This window comes from Gobio gobio (genome assembly GCF_949357685.1).
Source record: "Gobio gobio genome assembly, chromosome: 4".
In the NCBI taxonomy this organism is placed as follows: Eukaryota; Metazoa; Chordata; class Actinopteri; order Cypriniformes; family Gobionidae; genus Gobio; species Gobio gobio.
In genome coordinates this window covers 38,589,855-38,612,270 of record NC_137100.1, presented here as the reverse complement: position 1 = coordinate 38,612,270, position 22,416 = coordinate 38,589,855, and the positions used below count along the sequence as shown (strand labels likewise).

The 22,416-nt window shown below is 40.7% G+C and overlaps 1 protein-coding gene across 1 annotated transcript in view; it reads right to left on the bottom strand.

Annotated features, from left to right (window-relative positions):
- The window catches only part of fibcd1b (fibrinogen C domain containing 1b), a gene marked incomplete at both ends in the record, with an annotated part of 171,726 nt that overhangs the window by 96,973 nt on the left and 52,337 nt on the right, over positions 1–22,416 (bottom strand). The window contains 2 exons of the mRNA XM_079815763.1: positions 4,498–4,977; positions 8,493–8,576. Of these exons, the coding sequence (XP_079671889.1) occupies positions 4,498–4,977; positions 8,493–8,576 (564 nt within the window). The remainder of the gene's footprint in view (positions 1–4,497; positions 4,978–8,492; positions 8,577–22,416) is intronic.

The window sequence follows — 22,416 nt, the reverse complement described above, 5'->3', positions numbered from 1 at the left end:
AACCAAACAAAAAATATTGGTAACACACACATACTTCTGAAACAAACTGCTCTGAGACAGAAGGTAGAAGATCCAAATGCAGCTTTATTAAAGGGTAATCCAGGCAAAACAGGCAAGAGGTCATAACTTGTAATCAGTCCAATAAGGCAAACAAGACAAGAGAGACAGGCAAACGGGTAATCCACGGAACAGGCTCGAAATCCAAAACCAAGAGACATGAAACCAGGGAGAAACATGGCTTCCAGATGCTCCTAAACTGTCCAGGAGGGAGGAGGAGCGGAGGTGGAACCAGGGGTCGGGATGGAGGGCCAGGCCCGTGGAGCGGAAGAGGGCCTGGAGACTCAAGCAGATCAGGCAGCCAGGAAGGCGTAGGCGGCCAGGGCGGAGGAGGCCGGGCAGATGACCAGATTGGCGTAGGCAGAGCAGGCAGCCAGGGTGGAGCAGACGACCACCACAGCAGCGCAGACAAGGTTGAAGATCCCAATGGCGGAGCAGACGACCACCACAGCAGCGCAGACAGTCTTGGAGACCCCTACGGTGGAGCAGATGACCACCACAGCAGCACAGACAGTCTTGGAGACCCCCACGGTGGAGCAGACGACCACCACAGCAGTGCAGGCAGTCTTGGAGACCCCCACGGCGGAGCGGGCAGAGCAAGGCGCCTGGGCGGCGCGGGCAGAGCAGGTGGCCAGGTCAGAGTCCTCTCTGGACTCTGACCACGGGTTGGGGCTGGAGCCATCTCTGGACGCTGGCCAGTGGCTGGAGCAGCCATCTCTGGACGCTGGCCAGTGGCTGGAGCCGCCATCTCTGGACGCTGGCCAGTGGCTGGAGCCGCCATCTCTGGACGCTGGCCAGTGGCTGGAGCCGCCATCTCTGGACGCTGGCCAGTGGCTGGAGCCGCCATCTCTGGACTCTGGCCAGTGGCTGGAGCCGCCATCTCTGGACGCTGGTCAGTGGCTGGAGCCGGCATCTCTGGACGCTGGTCAGTGGCTGGAGCCGCCATCTCTGGACGCTGGTCAGTGGCTGGAGCCGCCATCTCTGGACGCAGGTCTGTGGCTGGAGCCATCTCTAGACGCAGGTCTGTGGCTGGAGCCATTTCTGGACGCAGGTCTGTGACTGGAGCCATCTCTGGACGCAGGTCTGTGGCTGGAGCCATCTCTGGACGCAGGTCTGTGGCTGGAGCCATCTCTGAACGCAGGTCTGTGGCTACCTTGGCAGAATGCACTAGCATGGTGGTGGCCATCTTGGCAGATGCAGTGGAAATGTCACAATCCTCCTCCATGACACCCACTGTAAAAGCAGAGCCGCTCAGTTGCAATGCAATGTCTATATAATGTTCTAAAGTCCAGTTGGGATTGTGCAGTGGCATATATGAACTGAGCGGCTCAGCAAGGCCTCCTCGAAATAATATAATTAAACATAGCGTGTCCATTGTGGAAAGATGTGCTAGTTCTATAAAGTCTTGCACATAGTCCTCAATCGGGCTGTCACCCTGTCGGAGACAAATTATCTGTGCTGATGGATTCATTTGTGGAAGAAGGGTAATCCACACTCGTATTCTTCAAACAGGCAAGAGGTCATAACATGTTATCAGTCCAATAAGGCAAACAGGACAAGAGAGACAGGCAAACGGGTAATCCATGGAACAGGCACGAAATCCAAAACCAAGAGACATGAAACCAGGGAGAATGCTCAGAAATGCGGTATAGACAAACAAACAAGACTTCGCAGTGAATGACAGAGTGAACATGGTTTATATAGGCTGGGGTAATGGGGTAATGAGGTGATGAGACACAGGTGCAAACAATGAGTGATGATGAGTCCGGGCAAAGGATTATGGGTAATGTAGTTTGTGATGGAGTGACAGTCCGGGGTGGAGTGCCCTCAGGGGGTAATCAGGGGCACTCTCACTGGTGATTGTGACAACTACATGTACTTAAGGTAAAGTATGCATAATTACAAGTACCTAACCCTAAACCAAACCCTAACTGTAACTCTATAGTAAGTACATGTAAATTAATATTAACTTAAAATAAAGTGTAACCAAAATTTTTTTCAAAGAGTGCTTGTGGTTGTGTACTTGTGATTCTGAGAAGTCTTTCTGATGGCTCTATTCATATTTAAAATACTAATTCAAAACATTATTTGCTGCTCTACACCTCTATACAGCATTAAATGTAACTGCACTGTTCGATCATGGTATACATGACTCTTCAAATGCAGCTCATGTGCCGCCTATGCACTGTAAAGATTGCATAAACTGATGGATGGGTAGACTAACATTCAGTTTCTGATATACAAGGGCAATTCCAGTGAACATTATCTCCATTACTAACTTTAAGATTTCAAACTGGCTGGCGATGGTGATAAACAGCTTTCACTGGGTCTCACACTTGATGAAAAAGCATTTTGCAAATGAGCCACGGTTTGAAACAGCATAAAGTGTGAGAACAAACCAGCGGGGTGGCAATCGAACTGAGGTTCAGACTCCGGGAAACATACCAAGTGTTAACGCAGCATTATTCTCCCTGAAACGTCATTTATTATGGATCCTGTCCATTTCCCAGAAGTTTAATGGTTTGACAAAAGCTACTGCTGAGCTGAAGGCACAACTGCTTTTCAGTGCAGTTCTGAACATGTGGAGACTGTATTGTAACTGTGATTTCAGATGTCTTATGTTGCACCAATGTTTCAAATCTCAGTTATTGCAACTATAACATAATTTCTTATGTCTAAATAAATAAGTAGTCACTTTTTGTAAAGAGCTGCTATGCTATATCTAAAAATAGTTTTCACATATTAATTAATTTGTTGACCTAATTACACTTTCAAAAACTAATCTCACCATTTAAAATGACCGAAGCAGAAGAAAGTTTTTAAAATGGAGAAAAACAAATATATACAATTTTTTTTATTTAAAGAGCACCTATCATGGCATTTAAAATGTTCCAAATATTGTTTTAGAAGTCCCCAACAACAGTTTTGCATGCATGCAATGACAAAAAAGACTTTAGTTTTCTTATAATATGCATTTATTTTTTACCTGTTTTGACAGCGATTCTCAAATGATTCCTTTAGGGATTCACTTTTCAAAACCCTGCCTTTACGTGGCGCTAATCTGCGGTGATTGGTCCGATGACCCAGTCAGTTGTGATTGGTATAGTCTGTGCAGATATTTTCAGAAACGGAACGCCCATCAAAGTCTTATAGTGACAGTCATTTGTTAATGTGTCAGGAGTTATGAATATGAAAACCGCGTCGGTACCGTTTGGTTGTAATATGAGCCTCAGCTGATCTCATTCATAAAAAACTCCTCTATTCTCCTCACGAAGACTCGCGGCAAATCAACATCCCTCAGGGCTTTTAGTTCAAAAGTGTGCAGATGAGGAGACATATTGATAGATTCTCATATGTCTGTGTCAAATTTCTAAACAGAGGAGTATTTTTTATTCAATACTTCCTCAAAATGCGCAGATATAGCCTAATCATGAGCGATTGAGTCTCTTATGTGTTGTTTTCAATTCATACTGGCAGCCGGAGGGCGCTCTGTGCACATGTAGTCCATGGACAGACAGACGAAGAAGAAACATGTGCCATAATAAAAGTCCATAATAAAAGCTTCCTGAGATCGCGAAACATACATTTGACGACTAATAAACAATCAATCGCGACGATGTTTGGTTTGTCTTCAAGCCACTTAGTCTTCAAATGCTCATCCTTGGGCAGATGAAAAAAGTTTGCTTTTGAGTCGCACTTCAGAACACAGCGTCTTGTCGCCATGATGTTTTCTAGTTTTCACTGGCATCTTGGAGCGCAATAAGTGGGCGTATCGTATTCAAATAACTTTACAAGTTGACGTCATCTAGTCAGAGAAAAAGCTTCGGTCTTCTAACGATTCTTAAAAATGACTCAGAGTCGACTCTTACTTTTGAAAGAAAATAACTATATATACGGTGCACTGTCATATTTCAAACTATGCAGTATGTTTTTGTTCACTTAGATCCATGTTACACACTACATGAAAGGTACATTTCAAAATTCCATGATAGGTGCTCTTTAAACCAAAAATCTTGATAAAAAAAGAAGAAAAAAATCCATGATGCAGAACCTGATTTCACCAAGTACATCATGTTCCTGGATCAACATCTTTGATGATCGTGGAACAATATTCCGATCAAACGATCAGATTTGAGGGACAAGTTTACAGTTAATGTCAAGTTTAGGCTTACAATCCAAGTTTAGGGTTTGGTGCTTCTACACCGGTGTTATTTACCAATCATTTCCCTCTATTTTAGGGATAACTAAGGTTTAGGGGTAAGGATATGGTTAGAACTAAATTTTCGGACAGGAATGTTGTTCCTGGATCAACAAAATATGTTGAACCAGGAACACATTTAACTCAGGATGTGCTCCATGGATACACTTTGTCAATACCCACATGCATCTACCTTACTGTTAAATGTAGCTAAAGATGCAGCTGTATCTGCATGCCATTACCTGTATAAGTCTGCTCTGTTCAGTCTGCAGTGTGTTCAGGTCCTGTCCCAGGTTGCCTTGTCCTCGTCTGAGAGACTCATAGTCCATCTTCAGCTGGCCCGCATGGGCTGACAGCTTAGCAACTTCCTCCGCCAAGTTGACCAATAGTGCTCGATCCTGACCTTTGACGGATTTGAGATCCGTATCGTGGTCAGTGAGCGAGTGCAGCAAAGATGTCTGCACGCCTTCCAGCCGCAAGAAGTTACTGTTATAATCAGGGCAGTTGGGGTCGATGAAGATATTAATGCGTGATCCATCACCTCTCTCAACTGTCACCAACGCATTGGCTTCGTCCTGATTGGTGCTAATATGGGGCGGACCATCCGACATGGGGGGAGCCTGGTAGTGGTTCATAAGAAGAATGGTTCCCGTCACTGTAACTGCGAGCAGAACGGCCACGAAGAGCAGGATGGTACATAGGAGATAGCTACAACTCATCCTCTGCAGACAGACAGAGACAGAAAAAAAGACAAAGAGAGACAAAGAGTTAAAGCACCATAACATCATAATCATCATTATCATTTCGGCAGAACAGAAAGTGCTTTTTAAAGCCCGTCGGGGATAATACTGCAGTCTGACACAACTGCAGGAAAGACAGAGAAGGAGAGAGGAAGGTGTTCCCCACTCTCCTCTCCTTTCACAATTTACCATGATAATCATCCGTTTGCTCTAATAATACTAATTTCTTAGTGATATAGTTCCTCTTTTCTCACAAACATCCCTCTCTTTCCTTCTCAACTCCTCTCTGTATACATGAATCACATCAATTTCTGTAAAATGCTGAGAATAGGGCTATATAGACATAAGGATGTATTATTATTTGTATGAATAAAAATCATGAATAAGCATAAGAATGAGCTTTATATGGAAATCATGTTCTTCATCTGAGAAATGCATATCACAAATCTGTATCTTAGAAACATCATACATACATCTGCATGGTTTTGAGTGTGTGGTGTCCCTGTGCATTATCTGTTCACTCCATAGTGATCCCGTAATAGGAAAAAATTAAACCACTTTGATTTTACCATCCAAACATATGTGTGTAATTGTAGTATGGACATGTGTGTGCAAGGATTCACTGGCACTGTGGGTGTGCTCTCTGTGTAAAATATGTTATTCCCTGAATAAGTGCGTACACATATGTTCTATTTTTTTTTTCCTTTCTGTTCATAAATATGCAAAATAGCTATGCTGGCATTGGCCCATGCTGATGGGTGGTTAATGGCTTGCTTTACGATTTGGCTTTTACGATCAACTCTGGGAAAATAAAAAAGATTTCGGGGAAGCACTTCAGTGAACAGTTTACTCAGAGAACAGAGATTCTCCCTCCTCCATCTCTGAAGGCTAGTGGAACATGAGGCACTAGATGTGATTAGCTTCTGGTATGAATTAAATAGGATCAAACCACACTAAACTTGTTGGATACATTTTGTTATACCTCAGCTTATCCTTCAACGAATTACTTTTGAGACAGGTATATGGTTCTGGTATTCTCTCTCTCACTCTCTCTCACACACACAGACACACACACAATCAGTCACCCCTTATGCCATGTTTACAATGCACGATTTTCAAAATAGTCTTTTCACACTGCATGACTATCTAACACTAGCCGACAACTCTGTCTCGTCCGCAAACTACGTTTCACAACCAAACACAAAATGTGACAAAAGGAAACAATGCGAGATCACACGTGCGTCAGACTGGAGTTCTTGCGTGAGACTGGAATAGTAATTGAAAATTAGAGCCCACTAGAAGCCTGCGATCCAAATTGTCTGTGGAGAAAATGGTTGGGGAGACACAAGGAGCAATGATTGTGTTCTGCAAAAAGAGTTGGAGGTAAATAAATAATTTTGCAATACGCTGCTGTTGTGGCTGGTCAAGCAAATGTTTGTGCTTTGTTTCTGCTTTATATAATTTTAAATATATAAATGTCCTAGATGTATTATGTATTATAAATGTATACATTTTATTTAAAATATTATCCATTAAAATACTGATATTCTGGTCAATAACTCCTCCCCGAACCTCCCGCTGCCCTATGTCTTGCTCTCTCATTGGCTGTAGGTCATCGCCAATGTCATTTTCAGTCATTTCATACACCATGACTTTAAATCCTTGACAGGTCCAGATATTTAGCATGCAAAAATGTATCAGGCGTCGGCGACTCATCTGCGATTCTCTCAGATTGCGTCTTTAATTCACATTGTGTGATTGTCACTCGCCTGAACGAGCACCAATTTGCCTATTAGTTCGGGCATTTGTCTGCGATTTTGCAAAACCATATCGGCGAGTCTAAACTGGGGCTAAAATCGGGCAGTGTGAACTCAGCATTACACAGAAATCCTTCTGCATTTTACATTTTCCAAAAAACTCATTCTGTATGATTTATAAGCTTGTTTCCTCATGGGGACCTCAATTTAGGTCCCCATAAGTCAGTGTACATGCAGGTTAAAGTCCTTACTAGGATAGAAAAACATGTATGTATACACACACACATACATTTTTAATTTATATCTTTTTTTAATTTACATTTTTATTTAAACATTTAAATGTACTTTAAAGCAAATGTTTAAAATAAGAAATTGAAATTCCAGCATGAATGACAAGATAACAAAACACACTGGGCATTATTTGATGTTGTTTTCTAGGTCCAACATAATTCATTGCGGTGTAATGCCTCATATTAATTCAAACCAACTGTTCATACTAAAGGACAAACTTTATTTTATTAAACAGGTATGACTGATGTGCTTAAATTCTGCATGTAATCCAATTGAACTCAATCCAGTACCCCCTGGACACGTTCCCTTTGAACAGCTGTTTCATCTAGATGAAAAACTGCTAAAACAGATTTATACAGCAAACTCTCAAAATATTGAAGGAAGTATTGATAGTTGGACTATACAGTAGGCTATGAGCCATTTTCCCTGCAGATCAACCACAATTGTGACTGTTTTCTTTTCCATGTTCTATTGCTGATTCTCTCCAGCTGAGCCTCAATCTTTGCTTGTAGTATTTTATTGAGTGAAGATTGCAACAAATTCAGAGTATCTCTTTGAGTCTCTTTCTTTCTCTCTTTGTCCCTTTAAAAAAAAAAACTCTCTCACACAGACGCATTCACACGTTATTCTAAACACAAACACCATACATAGGCTACACAGATCATTTCTATGTGCAAGGTCTCATGCATTGGTGCATTCACTTGAATTTTAATTTTAACGCCCAGACAGATGAAGGGTGTTCCTGCAAAAAAGTGTTTTGCATAAAATATGCAGAATGCAACGACACTTCAGTAGATATGAGATAGATGAATCCATAAGAGGGCTGACACACAGGGAAGAATATGATGGAATGCAGAATATAAGCCAAATGTGTGTGTATGCAAGTCTTATATTGACTGACTGCTTATCAATTCAATCACAAATATGCAATTCAGACATGAAAGGTTTACATATCACATGCTAGGTGTAATATAGTAAAATCCTTTCCCAAGCCCATCAATTTGTCAAAGGCAAGATTCAATCCTCCATTTTATATTCATTCCTCACTACTGTAAGCGCACGTCAAAGAGCGATTATTCACTAAACAGAATAAAAGCATACACTTGACAACTACAATTTTCCTTTGACGAGAAAGAAATGCTGAATTGTGAAGAACAAGCCTATGCATCACTTTAATGATGTATACAAGATACAGTGGGGTCAAAAAGTCTAAAATTACAAGTGAACATTTTTTTTTTTTTTTTTTGGTTTTTGCATTGTAAACAATATCATTAGTTATTAGTGTAGTAATGGTTCTTTGTTTATTTATTTATTTTTTAATTTCCAATTAATGCAGACTTGCAATGTAGACTCAGACGTTTGGACCCCACTTTATATGCTTCAGTAGTTCCAGGAACTAATAATCTATCAAACGTTAAGTTTAATGGAGTGAAAGATTGAAGCCCTTACCTTGGGCGGTGTTTGTCTGACTGTGTCTGAGTCTGACCAGCGATGTTTGAGCTGAGAGGAGTTGGGCACACACTCACAGAATGTCTGCATCAAACAAACAAACATAAAACTAAATAAAGTGATGTTTTTATTTGGCATTTGGTATGGGTGTGTAGTCTGTACTGGTTTGGCTAAACTTGTGGATGCCAGATGTATTCACTAATATAGTGAAATATCATGACAACCTACTTCTATAATCAGAAGTCAAATCATGGTTCTTTTTTTAATCTAATGATGTGCACAGGAGTCTGTGAGGGTTAGGTTTATGAGATGAAAGTCTATAAGAAGTACTCACTATAGTCAAGCAAACCTGGGTGTGTCCGTGTGTGTGCATGTGTGTGTGTGTGTGTGTGTGTAAACTCAGCTGCCATGAGAATCATCCATTTGCTCTAATAATGCCCTTTTAGTAATATAGCTCCTCTTATCTTGCAAACACATAAGGTCACATATAGCCTACACTTTCATAAGCATCTCATCGGATTTTCATTTTATGTCCCAGGCAATAACAATATTACATTACCTTTTTCGATATATGGTAACAAAATCAGATCACTGAGACATTAGGAAGGCCTGTCAGTGCTCTGTAATGCTGCTTTCAGAAGCTCCATATGGTCCTGTTTTCCAACCATTCTTACAGATTCAGAGTGTTCAACCAAACAACTCAATAGTGCATGTTATTCCAAAGAAAATGGTGTGACTCTTTTAAGGTCCTCTTCATTTAGGGGTCACACTTGGCTTCTTCGCTGTCAAAAACCCCCACATTTTTCAAAAGTATTTTTTATTTTATTTAGAATGTTGAGGGTATTTCATGTTCCCTTTTAAAAGCTACACTCAATGCTGCATAAGCTTATGCAAATGGGAATGTCTTTGACATGACCAGCTGTGAAAAAAGTGTGTGAAAACACGTCAATGAAATTGACCCGGAGGTATTTATAGCCTCGGCCGGTGACGTCATAGGCGCACCTGTTACACGAGGCTATAAATAGATGACCTTCAGCTGGAGCCATCAGGGGCCTATACCATGAAGCCAGATATGTATAAGCTTAGTTTGTGCTAATCCTGGGTTTTGGGTACCATTAAAATGGTTTGGCTTTTAGTTGTGTTCATCTCCATAGTAACTTACACTCCACGGCTAACCTGGGTCCTGTACCATGATGGTATAGTTTAACAAACTCAGGGTTACAGGATTAGTTTCGAGTTGACAAAACCAAACCAATCTATTCAGGCTTTGGTGGTCCCATGATGCTGATCATCAGCTTTCTCTGTCAAGTCAGGCTTTGATCCTGAGTTTAGGAGTTTAGCTGTGACATCAGTAGTGAACAGCCAATCACATGCTGTGGATCTGTGAAACTTCTCGCGAGAGAAGCAGTGAGATTAATTTCTCTCTTCTGCAGAATATTAAGAATTTAATCAAATTTACACAGCAAGAAGAAAAGAGCTGTCTATGAAAGAGGACAACTTAAAGAGAAATCTTATACGTCAATGCAAGTAAAAGTTATAGTTTAGTTGATATATAGAGAGATTTTAACATTTAAGCTCACATGTAGTAATTTTTATAGCTTTATTTATTGATTTTAAAGCTTATTTGTATGACCTTTGTATAAGCTATTTATATTAATTTCAACTAAATGATTGATTAACTAGAATGATACATGTGTAATTGATTATGGGTATAATAATTACATAAACGATATCTAAATCATTCAAAATTATTATTATTATAAATAAGCATGGTTAAAAGCCAGACGCTTTAGTCTTTAAAAACCATTTGCTATGTAGTAACCTTTAATTTGGAGTAGAAAAAGAGGGAGTGACTTTATTGCATCAGAGGTGTGCCCACAGCAATTTCAGTTTGAGATCTCTTATCCGGAACATAACCTGCCCTGGAGCAGGTTAGCCGTGGAGCATAAGTTACTATGGAGATGAACACTGCTAAAAGGCAAACCACTTTAATGGTACCTAAAACCCAGGATTGGCACAAACTAATCCTAAACATATCTGGCTAGCCAGCTAAACTGGCTTCATGGTATAGGCCCCTGCTCCAGGGCAGGTTATGTTCTGGATAAGAGATCAAACTGAAATTGGACCAATCAGCTGTGAGCAAAGTGACACACCTCTGATGCAATAAAGTCACTCCCCCTGTTTCTACTTAAAGGTCACTACATAGCAAATGGCTATTAAAGACTAAAGTGTCTGGTTTTTAACAATGCTTATTTATAATAATAATAATTTTGAATGATTTAGATATCATTTATGTAATTATTATACCCGTAATCAATTACACATGTTTCATTTTAGTTAATCAATCATTTAGTTGAAATTAATATAAATAGCTTATACAAAGGTCATACAAATAAGCTTTAAAATCAATAAATAAAGCTATAAAAATTACTACATGCGAGCTTAAATGTTCAATTCTCTAGATATCAACAAAACTAACTTCATAACTTTTACTTGCATTGACGTAGTGAATATTTTCCAAAGTTGTCCACTTTCATAGATAGCTCTTTTCTTCTTGCGGTGTAAATTTGTTTAAACACTTAATATTTTTCAATCATGTAATATTCTGCAGAAGAGAGAAATGAATCTCAGTTTCACTGATCCACAGCATGTGATTGGCTGTTCACTACTGACGTCACAGCTAAACTCCTAAACTCAGGATCAAAGCCTGAGTTGACAGAGAAAGCTTTTGATCAGCATCATGGGACCAACAAAGCCTGAATAGATTGGTTTGGTTTTGTCAACTCTAAACTAATCCTGTAACCCTGAGTTTGTTAAACTACCATCATGGTACAGGCCCCAGGTCTTTTTGTTTTCAGACCAACTCTGTGTTATGGTGTGTTACAAAGTCTCTGAAAATATCTCTCTCTCTTTCAAGACTCAACTCGGGATCTTTGTTAGGAGTTAGTTTTCAACTGGCAGTGTGTAGATTTATCTCTTTCTCATCTCTATTACAAAGAAACAGTGGAAAGAGTTCTAGTTTAAAGAAATCGAATCAGTTGGAAACGAGTCAGCAGAGTAAACGCTGTGTATCCATGTTCTCTTTCAAATAACAGAACTGGATGCGCACGTTTATTGCTCTGTGTGTTTTGGGGAAGAGCATGCGGTCGCTGCATTGAGTCAGACAAGTGCGAGCATTTTGGGCCTTTACAGTTAGAATGCTTTATGCTCGTCTTGGCTACTGTCCGCACCCGTGTTCAGGGCTCTCAAATGGGTTTGTTGACGAGCAAGAGACGGGTCTATCCCTTTCGCTTGCTCGCTCACCAAATATCAAGCATCCAGCGTTAGTTCTGGCAGGCCACGTAGTCAAGCTCTGCTATTAGCTGATTGGGAAATTCTAACTCAGCTGATCCGATTCAGCAGATCCTATGCACTCAATTGGCTTCTCTCAAACAGGACGCCTTACTTAAGCATAGCTTCACTTCAATCTGCCTGCTTGGGCGCTTCTGCTAGACTGCTTTGCAACCCACCTCCTCCCCAGCTCCTCCTTAAACTGCTTAACTTAATCATGTCATTCTGTTGTCATTGATGCATACTCTGTTCTAAATGTGTTTTCTAAATGAGTTTAAAATGGGAGGTGGTCCCCAGAATCTGCTGCTGTTCCCTGTCTTGGCTTTTCATGGAGCTCATGAAAAGGATGGGGAATTTAGAACAGAGCCATACCGCCAAATGTAAATCTTTGCAAAATATGCAATAAAAAGTTGACTAAATGTTTGTCTATGGTGTCTTTGACTTAAGTGGACCTGATGAACTACATGTTTCCCCGCATGATCCCGAAGCGCGCTCCGGTGTTTCTTCAGATTACGTGGGGAATGATGATGAATCTCTGGGTCCGCGGACCTCGAGCAGCCGGCCTGCGATCGTTCCTCACATGATAGTAAATCCATACGAGGAATTTATCGAGGTGGTTGTTCGCGCGGTGGCCAGGGCACAGTTTGTCTGGCACCATGAATGAGAGATCCCCAAACGCAGTGAGCTTGAGGTTTTTATATATAATGTACATTAATTATATATTATATATTTTATATGGAATATATATAAATATGAAATAAATATTGTATATGATTTATATAAGAATAATAAATATAAGGGGACAGGCTGGTGCTGCGCTGCACACTATGGCTGTCTTGCAGGCATATCAGGCTGACCTTCTGAAGGATTTGAGTGGTTTATTTGGTGACTCAGTTAACTCTGTAGTGGCCAGTTTTAAAGGAGTGGAAGAAACACGAGGAAGTGTTCACTCAGTTTCTTCCTCAATGCACTCAAGGGGAGGGGCTGTCAGCCACACAACCTCTCTTCGGTCCTTCAAGATTTAGGGGGGTAATAAGCAGAGTGTGGCGAGTCGCACTCTCCCGCGTAAAGACTGGAGACCGGCTCGTCATCCTCAACAACCTCCCAGGGCAGACCTCAGGCCTATCATCCCGTCTAAATGTTAGACATTCTGTGTTTAAATCCTGCTATCATCCAGGACATAGAACATCTAACATCCCCTCAACAGGAAGTGTTAAAGGTCCTGTTCTTCGTGATCCCATTTTTCAAACTTTAGTTAGTGTGTAATGTTGCTGTTAGAGCATAAATAATACCTGTAAAATTATAAAGCTCAAAGTTCAATGCCAAGCGAGATATTTTATTTAACAGAAGTTCCCTTTCAAAGCCTACAGCAAACGTACGGTTTGGACTACATCCTGGTACTTCCTGCTTTATTTACGTCAGTAGAACAGTTTGTTGACTAACCTCCGCCCACAAGAATATGCGAAAAAGGGGGCGTGTTCTTGTTGCTAAAAATTTTTTAAAAAAAATACTGTGTTTTTTTACACATGAAACATGAACACATGTTATATTGCACACTGTAAACACAATCAAAGCTTCAAAAAAACACGAAAAACGGGACCTTTAAAATTGTCACTCTCGAGTCTGGCAGTGGGGAACTTCTGCCAGGCGTTTCTGCATGGGTGTTAAGCACAGTAAAATTTGTAAACTAATTTGTCGTCCTCCGTGTTTGAACGGCGTGGTCTCAACTTCCGTGAAGGCGCAGTTGGCACTCGTGCTGTCACAAGTGACAGCAGTTACTTCCTGGTCCCCAGTAGGGTGGGGGTGTGTCCAATCTTAGATCTACGAGTCTTAAACCGTGAAGCAGTTAAAGTACTCAAGGTCAATATGTTACAGTGAAGGCGGTCGTACCGCATATTCAACATTGTGATTGGATTCGACACGATTGATCCGAAGGACGCATGTATTCATATATAAAGACTGCCACAACACAGGAAGTTCCCGAGGTTCACTCTCGGGGGCAAAAGCTTACCAATTTCGGGTCTTCCATTCGACTAGCCTTGTAACCGCACGTATACGAAATGCATGGATGTATTACTGGCTCCATTGGGATTCAGGGGCATTCACATTTTGAATTACATAGGCGATTGTTAATATTAGCAAGGTCGCATGAGATGGTGCTACAACACTGAGACAGTGTGTTAGCTTGTTCCTTCTCCTGCCAAGAGAACAACTTATCTAGGGTTTGTTTGGTTTTTGGTCACGAGGTGGGCACAGCGGTTTCCCACTCAAATCAAGAACATTCAGTATACCCTGAGCAAAGTCAGGCTAGACCAAGATCTAACTGATCATCAGCACCTAAGAGTGTGAGGTCTCATGGTATCAGCATCCACGGGATTCCCTTTGGGGTTGTTGCACATAAGACCGTTTCAGTTGTGGCTCAAAGCCAAAGGTCTTAGGGCCAATCCTCAGGCAAATAAAGTGGCACGCCATGTGGCTTCGTACACTAACTATGTGGTTCAGACCCCAGTTCTTGCCTTGGGTCCCACTCTAGGCGTACCTTGTCATCGCAAGTTGCTAACAACGGACGCTTCCCTGACGGGCTGGGGTGCGGCCTTAAGTGGTCGTCCAGCCCAAGGGGTTGGCACATCAACTGCCTCGAGTTGATGGCTGTATTTCTGGCCCTGAAATACTTTCTCCCCCAATTGAGGAGCTGTCATGTCCTAGTGCGGGTGAACAGTACAGCTACAGTCTCATATATAATCACCAGGGAGGTCTGTGCTCACGCTATCAGAATAGCGAGACAGATTTTTCTCTGGGCTCAGAACAAGTTCCTGTCACTCAAGCAGTGTACATTCAGGGGCGGTTGAATGTGGAAGCAGATTTACCGTCCAGACAGAATTACAGATGTTGTGGTGAAAACTCCACCCAGAAGTAGTCAAACAGATCTGGACCAGATTTTACAGAGCAGAAGTGGACCTCTTCGCCTCTTCTCAGACAGCGCAATGTCCCCTATGCTTCTCTCTCAGTCACCCAGCCCCGCTGGGTCTGGATGTGAGGGTTCATACGTGGCCCAAAATGCGTCTTTATGCCCTCCTTCCAGTCGCTCTGCTCCCGGGAGTTTTAGCCAGGGTTTGCCAACAAGGGTCTTGCCTCTTATTGATAGCGCTGTGTTGGTCGAACAGGGTTTGTTTCTCGGAGATAGTGTCTCTTCTCAACGGCTCGCCATGGCGATTCCGGCGAGGAGGGACCTTCTGTCTCAGGCAGATGGCATGATATCTCACCCCAGGCCCGACCGGTGGAACCTTCATGTTTGGCCCCTGATGGGTACCAATTGAGGGACACTGGGGCTTTTGCCTGCAGTTATTGAGACCATCCTAAGTGCTAGGGTGTCCTCCACTCGCAGAGTTTACGCAATAAATGGGGTGTCTTTGAAAGATGTATGTATGACACATAATGCAGACCCAGTCAACTGCCCGGTTGCTTCAGTTCTGTTTTTTTTGCAAGAGAAATTGTCATCAGGCATTTGCCCCTCCACTCTCAGGGTTTAAGTGGCCGCTCTATCGGCTTGCCACGCCCTGGTGGATGGGGTGCTGCTCGGGAGGTTTCCTCTGCTCGTTCGCTTCATTGTGCCAGGCAGTTGAGGCCTCCAGTAAGAACCAAGATCCCTTTATGGAACTTAGTTATAGTCCTCGAGGGTCTGGTTGAGACCCCCTTTGAACCATTAGAGTCAGCGTCTGACAGACTTCTGACCCTTAGAATTGTTTTTTCTTTTGGCTACAACTCTCTGCAAGGAATTGTCAACAGGCACTTGCCCCTCCACTCTCAGGGTTTATGTTGCCGCTCTTTTGGCTTGCCACGCCCTGGTGGATGGGGTGCCGCTTGGGAGGCATCCTCTGCCTGCTCACTTTGTTGTGCCAGGCAGTTGTGGCCTCCAGTAAGAACCAAGATCCCTTCATGGGACTTAGTTTTAGCCCTTGAGGGTCTGGTTGAGACCCCCTTTGAACCTCTAGAATCAGCGTCTGACAAACTTCTGACTATAAAGGTGTTTTTTATTATGGCTATAACTTCTCTAAAAAGAATTGGGCATGCAGGCTCTGTCAATATTGCCATCCTGCTTAGACTTTGCCCTAGGCTTGGTGAAAGTGATTTTGCATCCTCATCCTGACTACCTGCTTAAGGTTCTTTTTTCGATTATACATCCTGTCACTCTTGAAACCTTCTGTCCTCCACCGTTGACAACGCCGGATCAGGAGAAACTTTATAGACTGTGTCCAGTCCATGCTCTTCAGGCCTACATCCACCGCACAAGCCAGTGGAGTAAGTCAGAGCAATTGTTTGTTTGGCATGGGGGCGTGGGTATTCTCGTTCCCATTTGCATAAGCTTATGCAGCATTGAGTGTAGCTTTTGAAAGGGAACACTTGGGGTTACTTGACTGTAACCCTGTTCCCTGATAAAGCGGAACGAGATGCTGCATCGCTAGGCCGTGCTGATGATGCTTCAGGACTGGTCTTCAAACAAAAGAGATCTGATGGCTCCACCTGAAGCTCACTTATTTATAGCCTTGTGTAACAGGTGCGCCTATGACGTCACCAGCCGAGGCTATAAATACCTCCGGATCAATTTCATTGACGTGTTTTCACACTATTTTTTCACAGCTGGTCATGTCAAAGACATTCTCATTTCTCGTTCTGCTTTATCAGGGAACAGGGTTACAGTCAAGTAACCCCAAGTGATTTCATGATACTATGCAATTTTTATTTAAAAAAAATTCTAATATATTTTAAAAATATTTTTCAATGAAAGCAGTGTTAGATGTTAAAATATAGACAATGTATTTAAAATTCCATTTTTGGAAGGTAGATTAGTGCCATCTGGTGGGAGTAAAAAAAGAAAAACTTATGTAATGCCAAGTTGTTACCACTAGATTCCTATATAACTTTATATAAAGTGGCTTATAAATGATCTAGTGTTTTTAGACATAAATACTTATTTTTTATTAAGTTTTGATTTATACTTAGACATTCTCAAAGACAAGTCAAGGTTTAGATTTATTTTTTGTTTAAATGTTGATTTGAAGCGTCAGTTTTTGCATTCATTTTAATACATTCAAACCTGAAAAGAGAGGAGAACATTGTTACACATTACATAAAAATGCAATGAAAATGTAACAATGTAAATGTGATTGATCTTAACCTCTTATTTGAGTCTTTTGGCTCAATTTTACCATATTGTTACAGCCACACCAGTTCATTTGTGTACGTGTAATATTGTGGTTTGTGTGTGGGTCTGTGAGTGTGTCTGTTTTGCACTCTTGATGTTTTAGAGTGTAGCCACTTCCTTGCTGTTTGTTTGTTTTTATTTTTTTACTGCATTGTGGCTGAATTATTGATTTTATTTCACACATTTGCAAGAATGTGCTCTTAGCCTGACGCGTTATACTCAGATTCTAGTCAGAGTATGACAACTGAGTCTGATACTGCTCCATTGGGCTGTGATTATGGGGCGTTGCAACCGAACCAGGAAAGAAAATGCCTCTGCACTCAATTGGTTAGACCTACAACCAATCACAGTGTAACGAATTAGCTCTGAGGGGAAATATTAATAATTATTCATAACTCATTATGATTATTCTTTATGATTAATTATGAATATTTGAATCAGTTAATTAGATTAACTGATGTAGCTACATTTACATTACAATCATTCAATCAGTTCGTCCTAAGGACGTTCAGTATTGATTATTAATTTAATTCTTAGGAAAGGATATTTTTCATGGTCACAGAAAAATAGTTATGTCTTTGAATTTACCTAAGCGCTTAAAGCGCATTAGCAAGATCGATCATTAAATGGACAATATGTTTGCAGGCACGGAGTCAGGACCAACATTTATTGTGCACAAACTTTAATAACTAAATCACGGAACAAGACTATAACTAACATAAGACAAACATGACATACACAATGTATACATCACAAGAGGTAAAAGGTTAAAGTGGTTGGAGGGAGTTATAGAAAAATAACTCAGAAAGTCTAGCTTGCAGAAAGCCTAGAACCTTTGTGAAGAACCACCATTAATAAACTTCTTTGTCTGTACAAAGAGTTTACAGTTTTACTAAATACACAGCGATTTCTGTTTCGTACTTTTTGGAAGACCGTCCAAAGTGAAATCGCAGGAGAAAGTTTGTGGGTTCCGTCCGATGGCTTTGACGTGGCGATCAAGTTCTTCTGCATTGGATGAAGAAGAGATGATGAGCTTGCATGGTTGCTTCGAATCCATAGAGGAACTTGCACATGGCATGCAGAGTTTGGGCCTTCTGGTCCATGGCCTTGTGAGGCCTTTGGCTTGGTGTTTGTGGAGGCCTGCCATGTGGGCACCCTGCTGGGTGAGAGCCCCCCAGACACAGCGTGTTGTATCCGTGTTAGCAAGAGAAGAGAGAGGAGGGACGAGTGCCTTGCTCCTTAAGAAGTCTGCAGGAGGTCACCACCTCCTGAAGTAGACTTGACCAATGAGATTGTTGGGATGTCCAAGCGGGAAAATCTCCTCTGGAGATTTATGGCTCTTTGTTTCAAACCGGATTCAAAAGGGTCTGTGCTCATTTATACTCTAATTAATGCAACAAACACATATTGCCTCTTACGAGAACGTTACATACATGAAAGTGAAAGTTGTGAAGTGAGCATTAATTTGATAGGAGACACGACATAAATAAGGTTACCTGAAATAGTAAGTTGTTCATAAGACACATTCTTAAGTTATATACAATGCGACCGACCCTTTACAAGACCGTTATGTGTGTATAGATGGTTTGTCTATAACTTGAGGCAAAAGTGTGTGTTTTACATTCTGTGTCTTTCCCCCGTGAAATTTCCATGTGGCCACATTCCTTTGGTGTCGTAAAATGTCTTATCTGATTGCTTCCAGGGCAACCGAGGACCTTCTCTGTTGTGTTGGGGGAAAGTCAGTTACCAAGCACAAGCATTTAAAACATATTAGTAAATGTAACCGGCGATTATGTGTCTGATTTTTCCTCAATTGCTACAACAGCATGTGATGTATGTTGAGTGATGCATAGTTGTCAACAGTACTCAACTGTACGCACGCTGGAAGAAGTAGGAGAAGATGAGTGTAAACAATCTTTGCCGGTGTTGTAAAAATAATTTAAGGATACACAGAGCACTTACCAACACGATCATCATTTTTGAGAGAAATAGTAAAGGTGAATGCATATGCGAACATTCACCCAAGCGCTCTTTGGTGACGTGGATGATTAGGTTACTATTGATCATCTGTCCATCATTGTATAAAGCCCGCCCTGAAAATTTGATTGGTCCAAACAGCTCTGGTTAGAGCTTAGTTGCTCCACAACGGACCAAGTCCAGACTGAACTTCCGGACCTCATATGTTGTGGACCGGGGCTAAGTTTGGCTGGAATCCAGGCTACTGCGTTATAGTCGTGCTAGTTCATATATGTGTGGGGGGAGGGTATGGTTGTGTCTATTTTGCACTCTTGATATTTTAGAGTGTCACCCCTTCATTGCTGTGCACTTTTTTCTGCATCATGGATGATTTGTGGTTTGTATCACCAAAAGATTCTCTGAGTTTTTGTATTTCTGCTTATTTCCCATTCATTTCCCACGTCGGTCATTTTTGACAGCAAAGGAGCCAAGTGTGACAATTTTTTTTCCGACCATTTTACATATCCGAATCATCTCCATGATTTTTTTTTATGTGTTCACATACCTAATGCGACAAAAGTCACCAAGTGTCATCCCATTCCGACGAAGCCAAAAAACAAGCCAAAACATTTTTTTGGGGTCATTTTTAACCGAAGAGGACCAGAGGGTTAAACTTCTTTTTTAGACTTTCTTATTTTTCAACCCCTCCCTCCAGTCAACTATAGAGAAAACATGCTGTGATTAAAGCACATCGCAATGGATAATACATATATATATATATATATATATATATATATATATATATATATATATATATATATATATATATATATATACACACACTACACATTATGGGTCACAAAATGGGTTGTGAAAGCAGTTCCACTTTATACTCAAGACGACATTACCCAAAAATGTAAATTTTTTAGCTTGTGAAAACAACACACAACAAATTGTTTACAGCAAGGCTCTACACCAGAATAAATGTATCAAAAGTATAGCCACAAGAGGGGTGTGACGAGACACTTATCTCACGAGACAAGACATGAGATTGGGTTCACGAGAACAAGATGAGACAAGATTTTTACAATGATGAAATACATGACTAGAAAAATTGTTTGCAGGTGCATTTGAAATGTTTTTACTCATCATCTTGTAATGAATGTCATTTCAGTTGTACTTTCTGAGTATGAATTATCATATGCAGTAAAAGACAACAAGCACTGTAAAGGTTTTTGCCAAAAACTCAACCGACTGGCTTCTTTCCTGTATGATTGTCTCTTCAGACCTTAGAACTGCACATGAGCTTCTTAGTCAAAGTCAAAGTGATGCAGACTGACCGGTGTCCACTTCAATTGAGGCCATAAATTGTTGATTTGTTGAGTTGAGTTTTGTATGAAATTATGTTTGAATGAATCATCTGGAAGATTAATTTGTGTCTGGTGCGTCCTCAATCCCTACATCAACATTCAAAGTGCAAATAGAGACATTTTTCTTCAAGCATGATACAGAGCTAAGAGATGGTTACAACAAGATAGCTTATATATTGCGAGATATTTGCGTGCCTCAGGGAGACGCTTTTAAACAGCAGTAACGTATTGAAATCACATTTGAATGCGCACTCCCGTTTATTTTCACTTTCAATTTTGCGATCGTGTGTACTCTGTGAATATATTTTAAAGTATAAGTCTGACGCTTCTGCTGCGCAACAAATCCTCCGCCACGGTCCAGTCCACTAACATGTAACACACACTCGTGTAACACACACTCAATGTGAGCGCTTCACTAACATGTAACTAGTGTTGTTTTTGGCGGCCTGTTTTAATTTTAGTTTTGGTCTAGTCTTTGTGTCAAGCTGTCATTTTAGTTTTAGTCACATTCGTACACTTTTTAGTTTAGTCAAGTTTTAGTCGACTAAAAGTCTGAGGCTTTTAGTCTTATTTTAGTCAGAATTATCCATGACTATTTTCATCTAGTTTTAGTCGACGAAAACTGATGACATTTTAGTCTAGTTTTAGTCAATGAAAATTGTATTTAGTCTCTTTTTAGTAATGCAATTCTATTTAACCCAGTCAATATAGTTTAAGTACCTAGTAGTATAAAACCAAAATCTTCTTTTAGCCAAACCCATTTCAAACAAGGTTATCTTATTATATTATTTTTACCTTATAGACTCAAGAATACATCCATTCCAGACACGGAAGACACTGAATTTACAACACATTTATTTTACCAACCAAACATGTTAGAAGTACACACACATACATTTAAATATGATAAATGAAAACATTGAGATGTCTCAATGGTTTGTGGTTTGTGGTTTTGATGGTTTGTGGTGTTTTTTCCTGTGATTTTGTGGCCACATTTCTCCCCATCTTTTTCCCCAACACCCGTTTTATTTTCCACTTCAATGTAATGAAAGTTTTTCCAAATGTCGTAATAAGAATATGTATATTTGTATTTGTACATATGTATAAGAAAATGCATATTTAATTTAATAATAGGAAAATAATATCCCATTTATTATTTAATTATTTAAATCTGTTTAAAATTACAAAATAGACCCACATTATAGTTAAAATGGTTTTCTGTCTCAAAATAAAGTATATCATTTTATTCCACATGGAAATGAGCGGAAATAAGTGAATACAGCCTCTTATTTGCTTATGAGGTAAACATAATGCTGCGGTTATTTTAAGATATATAATTGCTGCTGTTATAACGGGCCATTTCGAATGTTTATGTGCTTTTCTTGTCTTAATTATTTTTTTTTTGAGCAGTGTAAATATTTGCCAGCATTTCAGTAATAAAAGTCATCCAAATTACAGCGAAGCGCAACCGTACGGCGCTATGCAGTGGTCAAAAAGGATATAACCGTGAATTTGTGATATATTATTGAAAACTCAGAGATGTGGATTCAGACGGCACTACCCGACCTTAGTGTTTGTCAAATTGTAAGTTAGGTAATTCGGCCGGGGATTTTTACACGGGTGATGGGAGAAAAACACTGATATTCTGGATTAAGACGACAATAAAATCACTGACTAGCCCCTGTAAATGATGAAAACACCTTACGACTGCAGGAGAAACAATTACCGTCCGAATAGGGCTTACGAACACTGACTGGCCGGCCATCAGTCCCTTTCTCTGTGTCAGACTTAACTTAGTTTGTTGTTGTTAACTCACCGCAGCTGCATCTTCTAAATAATGCCACGAGTGGGGCTTGAAGAGAGTGATGTTGCCTGCGTCTGCACAGTGCGACCTGATGCAGCCCCTGAATGAGACGCACAGAAATACTGTAAAATTATAATAATAATAACGCGACTAAACGAGACAAAATAAAAGTTATTACATTTCGTCTCGTCTCATTTTCGTCAACGAAAATGAAGAGACATTTTAGCATTGTTTTTATTTTATGAACCACATTTAGTCTCG